This window comes from Canis lupus, chromosome 9 (genome assembly GCF_048164855.1).
Source record: "Canis lupus baileyi chromosome 9, mCanLup2.hap1, whole genome shotgun sequence".
Taxonomy (NCBI): domain Eukaryota; kingdom Metazoa; phylum Chordata; class Mammalia; order Carnivora; family Canidae; genus Canis; species Canis lupus.
In genome coordinates, this window is record NC_132846.1 from 47999958 (window position 1) to 48015569 (window position 15612).

General features: G+C 37.5%; 1 protein-coding gene across 5 annotated transcripts in view; it reads left to right on the plus strand.

The window, feature by feature from the left end:
- PSEN1 (presenilin 1) overlaps window positions 1-15612 on the plus strand; it is a 79389-nt gene that overhangs the window by 35124 nt on the left and 28653 nt on the right. For all 5 annotated transcript variants that reach the window (XM_072839228.1, XM_072839231.1, XM_072839229.1 and 2 more), the window contains exons 6-8: window positions 8316-8383; window positions 9357-9577; window positions 14596-14694. In XM_072839228.1, coding sequence (XP_072695329.1) covers window positions 8316-8383; window positions 9357-9577; window positions 14596-14694 — 388 coding nt within the window. The remainder of the gene's footprint in view (window positions 1-8315; window positions 8384-9356; window positions 9578-14595; window positions 14695-15612) is intronic.

Consider the following 15612-nt stretch of genomic DNA (forward strand, 5'->3'; position numbering starts at 1 on the left):
TTTAATTGTTCTAGTAGAGAAAAGGGCCTTATATTTTAGAACTGATTTAATTTTTAGTCCCCCCCCCCCTTATTTTTTTTGTTTTTGTTTTTTGTTCCCCCCTCTTATTGTAGAACATTTAAAAAATACAAAAAGACATAATTGAAAATGTTTTTGTATCCTATCACACTCTAAATGGTTTTAACATTTTTTTTTAACACAACATTTTATTTATTCATGAGAGAAACACAGAGAGCGAGAGAGGCAGAGACACAGGCAGAGGGAGAAGTAGGTTCCATGCAGGGAGCCTGACGTGGGACTCGATCCCGGGTCTCCAGGATCACGCCCTGGGCTGAAGGCAGGCGCTAAACCACTGAGCCACCTGGGCTGCCCGGTTTTAACATTTTGATTTGCAGTATACTTAGGACATTCCAGGATATATCCTAAGACCTCTGTGAATTCCCTCATTTACAAATAGTACTATACTCTTACACTGTTGGTGGGAATGTGACCTGGTGCAGCCACTCTGGAAAACTGTGTGGAGGTTCCTCAAAGAGTTAAAAATAGACCTGCCCTACGACCCAGCAATTGCACTGTTGGGGATTTACCCCAAAGATACAAATGCAATGAAACGCCGGGACACCTGCACCCCGATGTTTCTAGCAGCAATGGCCACGATAGCCAAACTGTGGAAGGAGCCTCGGTGTCCAACGAAAGATGAATGGATAAAGAAGATGTGGTTTATGTATACAATGGAATATTACTCAGCTATTAGAAATGACAAATACCCACCATTTGCTTCAACGTGGATGGAACTGGAGGGTATTATGCTGAGTGAAGTAAGTCAGTCGGAGAAGGACAAACATTATATGTTCTCATTCATTTGGGGAATATAAATAATAGTGAAAGGGAATATAAGGGAAGGGAGAAGAAATGTGTGGGAAATATCAGAAAGGGAGACAGAACGTAAAGACTGCTAACTCTGGGAAACGAACTAGGGGTGGTAGAAGGGGAGGAGGGCGGGGGGTGGGAGTGATTGTGTGACGGGCACTGTGGGTTATTCTGTATGTTAGTAAATTGAACACCAATAAAAAATAAATTAAAAAAAAAAAAGTACAAATAGTACTATAGGATATAACTGTCCCTATAAAGTAATATAACTTAAAAAAATCCAGACTTTTCTTGAGTGCAGACCAGTAGAGCCTTCTTCAGACACTGGTGTTAAATTCATTGGTGACTGGTTATATTCCCACTTCTACATTGGGAGCCATCCATTCCCTCACTATATCATCTCCTGCAGTAGCACTAGTTCTTTCCCTGGGAAGTAAGGGCAGGGGAGATTATGCAGGAAAGACAGCCTCTGCTCCCCTAGGTCACCCTCAAGCTAAGGGTTTTACTCCTGAATTTTAGCCACCTGGGACATATTTCAGATTCATGCCTTAGAAAAATCACAAAGTAATATAAATCATGAGACTGATCTTTCTCAAATAAAAGAAATAAATGATAACTTTCCAAATATTGAAATCTACTTTATTTCCTTCTAGTATTTATTTCTATATATGCTGTAACATGGTTAAAATGTGTAATCAGTATGTGTCCTTTCTTAACTTTTATTTTGGCATAAGCATTTTTCCATATTGTGAATTCTCAGAAAATATGTCTAAAGGCTACATTTGACTCAAGGGGTGTATTGTAATTTACTTACCCTAATTTCCCTGATGTTGGACATTTAAGTCATTTCCATGTTTTTTTACTATTCTAAAAAACAATGTCTTTATGGAGCTTTTTCATCTTTCAAATTATTTCCTTAGGGTAAGAGCCTAGACACATAATTTATGGGGCAAATTATCTACATTTTCTAAATTTTATTTATTTATTTGAGAAAGAGCACAAGAGAGAGCACTAGTCGGGGCAGGGATAGAGGGAGAGGGAGAAGTGGACCCCCTGCTAAGTAAGGGGCATGGGATTATGACCTGAGCCAAAAGCAGATGCTTAACTAACTGAGCGACTCGAGCACCCCTATCTACATATTTTTAATTATGATGGTGTGCAAAATTCCTTTTTTCAAAATGATAGTATCAGTTTGTACTTAACACTAGTAGTGAATGAGACTGTCTTATCCTACCTTTACCAGCATTGATTTTTTAAAATTCTGTGCTAATTTTTATAGGGGAAACAAAATGCCTTAATTTGTATTTGGTTAATTACTAGTAAGATCAAATACCTTTCCAGTGTTCTTGAACTTGAAAATTATACACAATTTAACCTTGCTTCTTGAACATTTGAGTGGGTGGAAGTGTTAACCTAAGTGATGACCATCTGCAGTCTGACATTAGCAAGTGGAAAAGATTGAAGACAAAGATGTATATGATGATGGGAAATAGTCATCAATATTTAGAAAACCAGAGAGCAAATGATGTAAAGACCCATGCTGCAAAGCATTTTCCTTCTCCTATTTAAATATCCTCATGACAATTACTTTTTCTGCATATACATGTTTACTTGCTAGTTCTGTTTCTCTGCTTTATTGGACTCACATTGTGTCTTACCTAGATTGTATGCTACTTTTGTTCTTCACATTTTATGGGGAGTCTGTATCCTGTTTAGGGTCATACCCATACCTACACACCGTAAGATGGGCCCATAAGTTCATCCCAGTTTTAAAAGTTTGCTTTCTTCAGTTTCTTCTTTCTGTGATCTCCCTGGTACTTTGATTCTTTTCGACATCCCCATTCCATTCCTCTAGCCAGAAAGCTGGGTTTTATTTTACCCACAGGGCCAAGAAGTGGTAGGACAGAGAGAGAAATAAAGCAAGTGCCATCTGCCCTGCTTTCTGAGAACTACAGCTCCTCCAGCTAGGAAACTTCCCCTCCCTCTGAAGTTTTAGGCTCGCAACCCCTATTGCCACCCCCACAGGATGGTTTCAGAGCTGAATGTGAGAGAATGTTGAAAGGAAAAAACCAAAAAGTGAGATTTTTGTGTTCTCTTTTGATGTTAGGAGACCTCTTTTCTGTTCCTTATCCAGACCTAGGCTTTTCCTAGAGCTCTCACCCATGCCCACTCGGGGTTGCATTGAGTTCTGATGGAGGGGAAAGAGTGGTAAACTCACTTCTAATTCCCCAGCCCACCTGACTCTGTTCCCTTGTCCGAGTCCTCAGCTAGCAGCTGCATGTATTCTATCCAGGTTTTATGGTTGTGTTCGGCAGTAGAGACAGGGTAGATGTTTTTACTCCATGGCACCTTGAACCTGCCTTGATATATTTTTGGTCTGTTTTGTGCATCTTCTGGTTACATCTTATTTTATTTTTTTTAAGATTTATTTATTTATTTATTTATTTATTTATGAGAGAGAAAGAGAGAGAGAGAGGCAGGCAGAAACACAGGAGGAGGGAGAAGCAGGCTCCATGCCGGGAGCCCGACCCAGGACTCAATCCCGGGACTCTAGGATCGCGCCCTGGGCCAAAGGCAGGCGCTAAACCGCTGAGCCACCCAGGGATCCCCTCATTTTATTTTTAAAGATGTTTTTAATTTGAGAGAGAGGGCATGAGCAGAGGAAAGGGCAGAGGGAGAAGCAGATCCCCTGCTAAGCAAGGAAACCTGATGAAGTGGGGTTTGGGGCTCCTTCCCAGGACCCATGGATCATGACCTGAGCTGAGCTGAAAGCAGCCGTTTAACATACTGAGCCATGTAAGCACCCCTAGTTAGATCTCATTTTAGACAGTCTAAAAAGGGTCTTATTTCAGCTATATTTCCACAGTTATTTGTTCATTCGTGTTAGTTTTTTTGTTGTTTTGTTTTATGTTAAGTTCAAGTCTTAGCAGGCACAGCCAATTCTATAGGAACAAGTTGTTTACTTTGATTCCTAGTGTACAATAAAAGGAGCTTTTGAGTCAGAAATTCAGAAACTTGCCAGGACCTGTTTGGAAATAAACCCAGAGGATTTGTTATGTCAATGGTTGGTTGTGCAATGTCTGTGAGAAGCACGATAAGCTCAAAGACCAAACAGACTTTAAAAAGGTAGGAACTGAAAAGACAGTTAATTATTACATATCACTGTTATAGTTGAAACAATATAACTTATTAAGCCCACATGATTTCTGGCCTGGATAGTTCAGAGTTTAGAGGAGATGCTTGCTGTTCTGTACTGAAGCAAGGCTCTTTTCTTTCAGAGCCTTTAGCACAGGAAAGCTGAACTAGGGATTTTTGCAAGATGAGAAAAAAGCCTGTTTTACCACGTGATGTTCTAGAAAAAGGGGAAATGCTATTTAGTCATCATGAGAAGAGGCTTTGAATTCAGGTAATAATTCAGAAAATCATAACATCAGTGACCAGAAACTATTATTACAGACAGAGGGCTAATATCTTTACAATATGAAGAGCATTTACAAATCATCCAGAAAATTATAAACATGAACATTATGAATATGAACATTAGATCATGCAGCTCTTGATCTCGGAGTTATAAGTTTCAGCCCCACATTGGATGTGTAGACTACTTTTAAAAAATCTTAAAAAAAAAATGAACATCCTAATAAATTTTTAAAAATGCAAGCCAGAGGAATTAAACAAGAAATATGACCAGGAGAGAGAGAGATTTGTATATATGTTTCCTCAGTGGTAAAAACAGAAACATTAAAATAGCATTTCATGTATTAACTTGGTAAAGATTAATACATTTTTTTGTGTGTGTGAAGTCCCTAAGCCAATGTATATCAATAGTAATTAGAAAAAGTCCATACCTTTTGACTTCATATTTTGCTTCCACAATATATCTGAAAGAATCTGAAATGCAGAAAAATATTTGCATGCTAGGGTTTTTATCTTAGCATTAATTATAATTAGTATAAAGTGGAAAACCATAAATTTTATAAGAAATATGGAATTAAAAAGGTTAAATAAATAAAAACAGGTTAAATTGTGGATTCATCCATATATGTAGAATATTATAATTGAGTCATTTAAAAATCATTTTCAAAAAATATTTGGTGGCATGAGAATGTGTCTATAATAAAAAAGTTTTTTTTTTTTTTTTAAAGTGTGGGAAGGAATGAGAAATTTTTATTTTTATTTTTTTATTTTTTAATTTTTTTTTTTAAAGATTTATTTATTTATTCATTCAGAGAGAGCGTGATAGAGGCAGAGACACAGGCAGAGGGAGAAGCAGGCTCCATGCAGGAAGCCCGATGTGGGACTCGATCCTGGGTCTCCAGGATCACACCCCAGGCTGCAGGCGGCGCTAAACCGCTGCGCCACCGGGGCTGCCCAATAAAAAAGTTTTAAAAAACAGAATGCTAAACTGTATATTACTTGATACAATGTTGTTAAAAGGTCTTTATACATGCAGACAGAAAACATGCCTGAAAAAAAAACATTAATAATGACTGGTTGTCACTGGTCAGTGGGAATGGTTTCTTTCCTTTAGTGTTTCTGTATCTTCTCAGTGTTTTTTTTTTTTTTTTCTTCTCAGTGTTATACACATATATTACTCTTGTATTCAGAAAAGTGCTTTCTTAAAATGAATACAGAGTACCAATGTACATCTCCCACTTTTTAAAGCTTTTCTGTTTTGTAATATTTTATATACTTTTTAGTTTTGTAAGTTGGATTATCTCTGAAGCTGAGACTTCGAGCACTATGGGATGAGATGCATGCGGAAAGGTTCCTTTCTGCTTAAGCTTTATTGGATTTTCTGCAGATAAAATAGAGTAAGGGCTCCCTTTAGAATATTTTGCTAAATTTGAATATTTTGAGAGGGAGATGTACAGATGTCTTCAATTTACTTTGATATGTATTAAAAAGGACTAATAGGTGGTTAAAAATGCAACAAAGCAAGTAAAGCAATATGTGAATGGTAGGTGTTAGATAGGTATTACCTATAAAATTCTAAACTTTGCTGTGTGTTTGGGAAAAAAAATATATATATATATATATTTTAAGATTTTACTTGGCAGAGAAAGTACGAATGGGGAGGGAAGACAGATGGAAAAGGAGATGCAGGCTTGATCCCAAGACCCTGAGATCACGATCTGAGCTGAAGGCAGACATTTAACCAACTGAACCACCCTGGTGCCTCTTGAAAATTTTTATAATAAATTATCAGGGGAAGTTTTTGTGGAAGAACACCAGAAATTAAGTTGGTTGTATATAGACAGTCAATTTAGAATATTCAGATGTCCAAAGATTATCAACTTCAATGTAAAACCATTCTTTTAACCTTTTCCCAAATTGTACCATTTTATGAAGTTGTTATAAAGAACAAGACACAGTGAGAATTTTTAAGAAATGTTTTCTTTCAAAGAAATAATTACAGATCACCTTAGGTGATCAAAACAAGAGAAAATATATATTTTAATCATGACTAGATTTTCATAGCTAAGAGCCTGATTATTGGAACAACTAAATCTGGGAAGTGGGTGTAGATTTTTTGTTGTTATTAATGAAGACAATATTCTGGTTAAGAGATGATGTTTTGGAGGGGTACCTGATGGCTCAGTGGTTGAGCATCTGCCTTCTGCTCGAGTAGTAATCCTGGGATCCAGTTCTGCACAGGGCTCTCAGCAGGGGCCTGCTTCTCCCTCTGCTTCTGCCTCTGCCTCTGTCTGCCTCTCTCTGTGTGTCTCATGAATAGATAAATAAAATCTTAAAAAAAGAGAGAGATGGTGTTTGGGAAAGTTGTTGGTTAAATAACTCCTTCTGTTATTAAACAGTAAACTTCATTGAAAGATTAAAGCATATAATGGGTGTATCCACCTCAAAATAATTTCAGTTTTGGTTAGAAATTACTTGACAATTCTTTGTGTTTCTCTGTTCTGTTCTTAAAAACGCCAGGCTCGGGCAGCCCCTGTGGCTCAGCGGTTTAGCACCGCCTTCAGCCCAGGGCCTGATCCTGGAGACCTGGGATCGAGTCCCATGTCAGGCTCCCTGCATGGAGCCTGCTTCTCCCTCTGCCTGTGTCTCTGCCTCTCTCTCTCTCTTTCTCTCTCTCTCTCTCATGAATAAATAAGTAAAAATCTTAAAAAAAAAAAAAAAAAAAAACCAGGCTCCCTGAGTTGTATAGTATTTTCCCAAATACATCCATTACATAAAAGTACCATTTAAAATGTTCATCTTAGGCAGCCCCCGTGGCTCAGCGGTTTGAGTGCCACCTTCAGTCCAGGGCGTGATCCTGCAGACCCGGGATCAAGTCCCACATCGGGCTCCCTGCATGGAGCCTGCTTCTCCCTCTGCCTGTGTCTCTGCCTTTCTCTCTGTGTGTCTCTCATGAATAAATAAATAAAATCTTTAAAAATAAAGAAAAATAAAAAAAATGTTCATCTTGTGTAAAAGATTACAAAAATCAGATCTGATTCTCTCATATTCATAAGCTGTACGCAACTAATAGTGACTAATGTTTAGGTAGTCTATGAATTCTGCATAAGGTTAGACTGACTTGTAAATGTTCCAAAGAATTTGTAATATTATTACTTATTAATGAGCCATGTAAACATAGAAAGCATTATAATTCTTACTGAAACTCTAGATTTGGAATGTTATTTTATCAAAGGGCTATTTTTTAAAATGCAGTTAATGTATGTATACATAAGTTACTTAATGGAATATCTGATTTTCAGTTTCATTGAATTTTATTTTATTCAGTATATTTTTATTTCAGAAATACCACAAAAATTTCCATTGAAAATACTGCTTCCCTAAAGTTTAAATGTTGACTATTGGCTTTGTTGATAATTTTAGAAAGCATTATTTTTTAAATTTCACATATTTTGAAAGGAACAAGGTTCTATATATGTCTTGCTGAACTTTCTTTCTTTCTTTTTCTTTCTTTTATTCTTTCATTCTTTCATTCTATTTATTTATTCATGAGAGACCCAGAGAGAGGCAGAGACACAGGCCGAGGGAGAAGCAGGCTCTATGCAGGGAGCCTGATGTGGGACTTGATCCCAGGACCCTGGAATCACAACCTAAGCCACAGACAAGATGCTCAACCACTGAGCCATCCAGGCACCCCATGAATTTTCTTTTTTTTTTATTTATTTATTTATTTATTTATTTATTTATTTATTTATTTATTTATTTATTATTTTCTTTCTTTCTTTCTTTCTTTTTTTCTTTTCTTTCTTTTTTTTCTTTCCTTTTTTTAATTTTCTATTTTCTATTCTGAGTAGTTCAGTACCAAAGAGTTCCAATATAAGTGTGTACTGATCCCAAAGTCAGTTTGAGTTTTGCCATTTGAAAAGCATAACATATGCAGAAATAATATATTGCTTTTGAAGTAAGACATTTACCTTTTTTTAAGGTTATGAGATCTGTTAATTATATTGAAATGCTTTCTTTTCTAGGTCATTCATGCCTGGCTTATTATCTCATCTCTATTGTTGCTGTTCTTTTTCTCATTCATTTACTTGGGGTAAGTGGTGAAATATTTGGTCTGTTTTTCAGAAATTAACTTTTTGAGCTATATAACTGTCACTTAAAGCCATGTACTCTGTTGATGAAATACTTTTAAATTATAGTTGTTACCACATATAGTTTGTAGTTGGTATATTTAAGACTGGTTAGTATTGGGATCCTGGGTGGCTCAGCAGTTTAATGCTTGCCTTTGGCCCAGGGCGTGATCCTGGAATCCTGGGATCGAGTCCCACATCAGGCTTCCTGCATGGAGCCTGCTTCTCCCTCTGCCTGTGTCTCTACCTCTCTCTCTGTCTCTCATGAATAAATAAATAAAGTCTTTACAAAAAAAAAAAAAAAAAGAGTGGTTAGCATTATATTTTTTAATGGCCGCACTAAATTTCATTTTATGAAAATAACATATGTCCAGCTATAAAATTTATTGTGCATATTTATTTTTCTGATTTCAGATATTTTTAAACTAGGGTTTCTTTTTTTTTTTTTTAAGGTTTGATTTATTTATTCATGAGAGACAGAGAGAGAGGCAGAGACATAGACAAAGGGAGAAGTAGGTTCCATGCAGGGAACCCGATGTGGAAATAGATCCAGGCATTCCCGGATCACATCCTGAGCTGAAGGCAGATGCTCCACTGCTGACCCACCCAGACATCCCTAGAGTTCCTTTTCATTGTGGCATTTTCAATGGTATATAGCCTTTTTTTAGTTTTTGTACTTATTTTTACAGCTATGACCTATGATACTGGTTTCCCATTTATATGAAAGACACTGAGTTTTCTGTTAAAGTAAGCTCAACTTGAGGGAAAAAGTGAATTAATTTAAAGAAAACTGTTAAATAACAGCACAGTTTGATATAAGATATGGTAAAAAATCATGAAGGTAGGATATGAATAATTTGAAGGAACCATTAAACAACATTTTGATGAAAATTACTGTACACAAATATTTTTAGATTTCTGTTTAATTTTTTTCAGGGAGGTGTTTAAAACCTACAATGTTGCCATGGACTACATTACTGTTGCGCTCCTGATCTGGAATTTTGGTGTGGTGGGAATGATTGCAATTCACTGGAAAGGGCCGCTGCGACTCCAGCAGGCATATCTCATTATGATCAGTGCCCTCATGGCCCTGGTATTTATCAAGTACCTTCCAGAATGGACAGCGTGGCTCATCTTGGCTGTGATTTCAGTATATGGTAAAACTCAAGACTGACATTTTGTTCATCACAGAAGTACCTCACTGGTGTGTTTCCCTTCCTTTTCCAGTTATCTTGACTTAGGAAAGTGATAACAGTTACATCCCATAGCTCTTCAGTAAATAATTAATTAGCTATAGTGTCTTTTTCATATAAAGATTTCCATTTTTTTGAGGTTAAATTCTTTAAAGATCTTTTCTTACTGCCTCCCAATTTAAGCCAGTGATGAATTAGTGGAAGGATCCATGGACTTCTGGTCAGAAAACTTAGATTTAAATCCTGCGTCCACCACGCCATCTTTGTGATGCTAAGAAAATGTCTCAGAGTCTTTGAGCTTTGGTTTCCTCTTTGAAAACAGACACAGTGCTTCCAGAGCTGGAATAGTTCAGAACCTATGTTGAAAAGCACTAGCAGAGTGCTTCTCCACACACATAAAATGCTCATTAGTTTTTTTTTTTGTTATATATTTATTTATTTATTTATTTATTCATTCATTCATTCATTCATTCATTCATTCATTCATTCAGGAGAGACACGGAGAGAGAGAGAGAGAGACAGGGAGGCAGAAACACAGGCGGAGGGAGGAGTAGGCTCCACGCAGGAAGCCCAACCTGGGACTCGATCCCGGGTCTCCAGGATCACACCCTGGGCTGAAGGCAGCGCTAAACTGCTGAGCCACCCGGGCTGCCTGCTCATTAGTTTTTAAAATAAAAATCAGGTTACCTACTTTTTATAAGGCAACTTGGGTAGATTTATTCTTTTAAAAAGAAAACTTTTTTTGGGTAGTGTGAAATTCAAATTCATTAACAACTTGTGTCACATGGGTTCTGAACACAGTGTACCCTTGTCTTGAATGAGAAAAGCAGCTGTATAGATGTGTACTCTGTGGCTATCACCCTGTATGAAAGCCAGAAAGAGATCCAATTTTAGAGGTCAGTATGTAGCCTCTATATTATAATTTTATCCCTATTCAAATGCTTATTGAAATGTCAGGTGACCTGTAGTAAGAATCCTCATCATTGCCATTTGACTGATGAAGAAAAAGTCCGTGGAAATAATAGAATTAAATTAGTTCTATTCTCATATTTGAGCAATCAGTCCTAGAACTATAGAGGTCAAGTACTCTCTGCGCTTTTCGTAAAGATCTTAGGTTATGTAGTACTTGATGGTTTGCAGAATACTCATCTATTACTACATAGCTTTAATCTGGCTAGTTCTGACCTCCATCCAATCAGTAGCTGGTAAATACTCTGCAGTCAGACGTTTTACTAATATGTTCTATTCAGTGCCTTTTTCAGCAGCTACAGTTTGCCCTCACCATCAGAGGGACACACTATATCTTTACATGGCTACTCATGGAATTCTTATGCAGCTCTACCATTATGTACAATTTTTGTTGGCTAGATCTTAACCACATCCAACTTTCTCCAGGGGCATAAGTATAACATCACATTGATGATATTATCCTCTGAAAAGATTAATTTGACATATTCATTGAAGACATAAAAATATTCACACAGGAGCCCCCCAAAAAAAGAGGGTGGGCATTTGCCTGTACATAGTACAAGGCTTTGCCACTCCACTTGAATTCCTGAAAATTGGTCTTCTGTATCTCTGACACTGACAAGAAATAGCAATAACAATGGAATCTCCCTACAACCACAATGTTAAAACAACCCCAGTATCTTTTAGGCCTTTTTGGGATCTGGAGGCAACATTTCCTCATTTACAATTTTATGTAAGCCTATTTATACTGTTAAACATTCACCAATCTTGAATTGGGGCCCTGTGTAATAAAAGGATCTAGAATCTGTCCAAATTGTGATAGAAGTCATTTCCTTTAATGTCCCCTCTCCCTGCCTCCAGAGAATCATTCACTGTAGAAGCTATAGCAACTTCCTCTCACACCTGAAATCCCTGGACCACCCATGATGATCAGAAGTTGCTCATGGATTCTGGTATGAGAAACTGCCCTCCTCAGTCCCATGCTGTACACTGCTAGAGAGGCAGTTGAAGAGTGCATATATAGCTCTCCAGGAATCAGGTTCTCACAGGCCCTGAGCCTGTGAAGCTCCACATCCTTTTGTGGGTATAGAGGCAGGATTCTACAAATTCAGGACAGTTACCGGGACCTCCCTGCTAAGACAGAAATGCTGTCCCTGCTACAGGACAGAGCTAAGTCGGGGCCTTCTAGAGAGGTGGCCTCTTCTGTCCTCACTCTCTTGCTAGTTGACAACGTACTAGAGGAGCTCACCCCTCTCTCAGACCTGGGGCTACCTGGGGAGCCCTTTGGGATCAAATGAATGAACAGCAGTGGGAGTTAGTACACTGTGTGGACAGCATCAGAATTATGTATGATGAAGCTTACTGAAGAGCTCCATCTTTTCATGCCTTAATCCAGACATCCTTTTTTTTTTTTTTTTAAGATTTTATTTATTCATGAGAATACACAGAGAGGAGAGAGATAGGCAGAGATACAGGCAGAGGGAGAAGCAGGCTTCATGCAGGGAGCCTGACGTGTAGGACTCAATCCAGGGTCTCCAGGATCACACCCTGGGCTGCTGGAGGCGCTAAACTGCTGAGCCACCAGGGCTGCCCTAATCCAGACATCCTTGATCAGAGTGGGATCGAGGAGTCAGCAAAATTAGATAAACTTTAGCCAGTCATCTTATTCTAGCCAACAGTTGGCTCCCTGTGCATTTTTACAGACTATTGGGACATCACCATGGTGTAGTCATCTGGTTTCACCAATGATAGCAACAGCAATTACTTATCCAAGATTTTTCCTCCTTGAGGAAAATAACACAGTCTCCGGCCTCACGGATACTCAAAAAGTGTATGTCAAGGTTACACATGTCTCACATACTGAAGCCACAGTACAGGCCTCATTTTGTCCATCATGGACTTCCAGACATTGTTAATAGTGACCATCTCACCTGTAAAAGTATATGATGCCAGGCTCTTGAACAAGAGTTTCAATGGGACTTTCACCATCCCTACCAGCCTCAGGCTACAGACCTCACAGAGCACCATTGTGACGTACTCAAGTTAAAATTTAATTAAATGGAACGTGGCGTATTTCTATCATCGAACATTAGGGGTGAATTACAATAAAGAGTCTGGTTCTTTTTTTTTTTTTTTTCCAAAAACAAAAGCAGAGTGCCAGTTCTGGAGGCAGCCTTTGGTTCAAAGCCAGGCTCCTCTCCTATAATTGGCTGTGTGACTCTAGACACAATGTTCATCCCTTAAGTCTTAGTTATTGTGAAGATAAATGAAAAAATGCGTATAATTCATTTAGGACAGTATAAATGTTAACCGTTATTTTTAAAAATATATAATCCTGTAATCAAGGCAGTAATTCCTGTTTTACTGCTAATAAACCTGAAGTTTAGAGAGGTAAAGTATTTTCCTAAGCTTACACTGTTTGATTAGAATCTGAATCCCAAGTCCAGTATTCTTTCTACTTCAGTATTTCTTCCATCAACACTCTTGCTTCCATACATGGTACAAATGATTATTTCTACAGACCTTTGAGTTCCTTTAAAGGAAGAGACTTTTCGTTTTTGTTTTTTAAAGATTTTATTTATTTATTCATGAGAGACAGAGAAGCAGAGACACAGACAGAGAGGCAGAGGGAGAAGTAGGCTCCCTGCAGAGAGCCTGATGCAGGACTCGATCCCAGGACCCTGGGATCACAACCTGAGCCAAAGGCAGGCACTCAACCACTGAGCCCCAGGTGTCCCAAAGAGACTTTTATATCCACCATTTAGAGTAGTAATTCTCAACTCCATTTTTACAAGGTCTGAAGATTTTTTTAATATGTCACACAGGTTCTGAAATTTTTTAAACAAAACAATTCACTTTAGTTGCTCTAAAAATGAAGGAATTTATCACTTAGCAATTCTATAATGGGCAGCATGGCGTTAAACCAAAAGAGTTCTGGGACGTGCAGCTTCAAACAGGTTGAAAATCTTATTTCAGAGCACAGCAAATCTCCCTTTTCTCATCCAAAACAAATCAAAGTGGAAGCAGTGAGAGCAGAGAATTCTTTGTGTGTTTTATTATATTAGTAGTAGTAGTTGTAGTATTCAAGGAGACATGACCACTTGCAAGTGTGAGGTTTTTTGGTTTTTTTTTTTGTTTTTATGTTTTTACTTAAATGCGTCTGAATGATGTCAATACAAGTTGTGAAATCTTCACAAACTTAGCTACACCTGTTTCAATATTTTTAAATGTTTGAAATTTTCTGTATTCTGAATTTTTATGGCACAGAAAATGTGAGAAAGATTACAGTTGATGGAAAGAGATGGTGGTAAAATCAAGAATAATTTTAGGCAAATTGTTTCTGCTCTGAGTTGCTGTTTCTGTAAAATAAGCCACTTTTCACCACATGTATTCTAAGACCTGGTTATGTGAAGTGCATTTGACAGGAGAACCAAAGAAATATTAAATTTTTTCATCCAAAAAAGATTTATTATTTTGTTTTAAATTTACTGTCCTTTAACTCAAGTATCCCTAAGTACTACATACAGTTTTTAAAAAGGAGAGGGAATCCGTCTCTGTTACTCTCCTGTTCATATTTTGAAAAATTCAGTAATCCCCTGTATTAAATTCCTCTCATTCTAAGCTTCCATCTGTGGCTCATAGAATGATTTGTTCAGAAATGACTTGTCTTTGTTTCTGCCTGTTGGAAATTGACAACTGCTCCTGTCATTATCTCTGCCTCTTTTCTTCAAACTGGGAAGACATTACTGGAACTTCATCATGATCCATTGTAAACATAAAGTAGGCAAAACCCAAATGAAATTCACATGGATCTTCTGTGTGGTTTTGTTTATTTTGTTTAGGTTGTTTTTCCCCCCACCAGTTTACCTGCTGTTTATTTCATATTCATTCAACATCTTGCTATTGTAAACAAGACATTATTAACCCTTTTTCCCTTGGTTAATTCTTCCCTAACACACTCATTTGTAAGTTTAGCCAATATACTTTTCCAGATATTTTTTTTCTCTTTCTAGATTTAGTGGCTGTTTTGTGTCCAAAAGGCCCACTTCGTATGCTGGTTGAAACAGCACAGGAGAGGAATGAAACTCTTTTTCCAGCTCTCATTTACTCCTGTAAGTATTTTGGAATGATGTTAAATTAGTACCCACTTAGAACTTATAGAAACTCAAACACATGTAATTATGATCATTATCGTGATTCTTTTTCTCATCTTAAATGCATAGTACTAAGAGAACTTCTCCACATCCCTGTTTGCTTACAAACTGTTGTCTTCCAACTGATGCTAGTTCAAGAGAGTTTTCAGTAGATGTAGAAATAGAAGAAATATTTAGAGAGTGGAGAGCCATTACTCCTATTTAAAATCTTAGTAGTCAAAAAAAAAAAAAATCTTAGTAGTCAAAGAGTTATTGAGCACTTACCACAGAGGAATCTTGCTCTAACTCACTGAAAGAATTGTACTATTCCTTTACAGTGCGTTTGCCGCTTTTTTTGTTGTTATTTTGGGGTCCTTCTCGATCATTCAGTACAGATGCATTTGGGCATTGACCTAATCTGCCACAGAGCACTAAGGGGACATAAAGATGTGTAAGATACTTTGCCTTCCTCAGAGCTCCTTTCCTTATAGTTTAGAGGTGAGATAAGACAAATGTATAAATAAGCCACATCCAAGGCATTCTTGTTACCAGATTCAGAGGAGGCACAATCAAAGTGTAAGGAGAGTTAAGAAGAAGGAAAACCTGGCTGGGGAATCAGGGAACAGCTTTGTGGATGAGATAGCATTTGGATTGAACCTTTTAAGGATGGTGGTATTTCAGCAAACACAGATGGGAGAGTTGATTCTGTAAGTGGGCTTGTCACAAAGAATGGCTTTGAGACATAAGTATGGGGGGGGGCATCTTTATCAAACTTTAGGCATTTAGATTGACTAGGACATGGAGTAAAAATGGGGGAGAGTATTAGGAGGATGAGTTTAGAAAGGCAGACTAGGGCAAGGATAGCTTTGAGTGGCTGGTTTAGATATCTGTATGCTG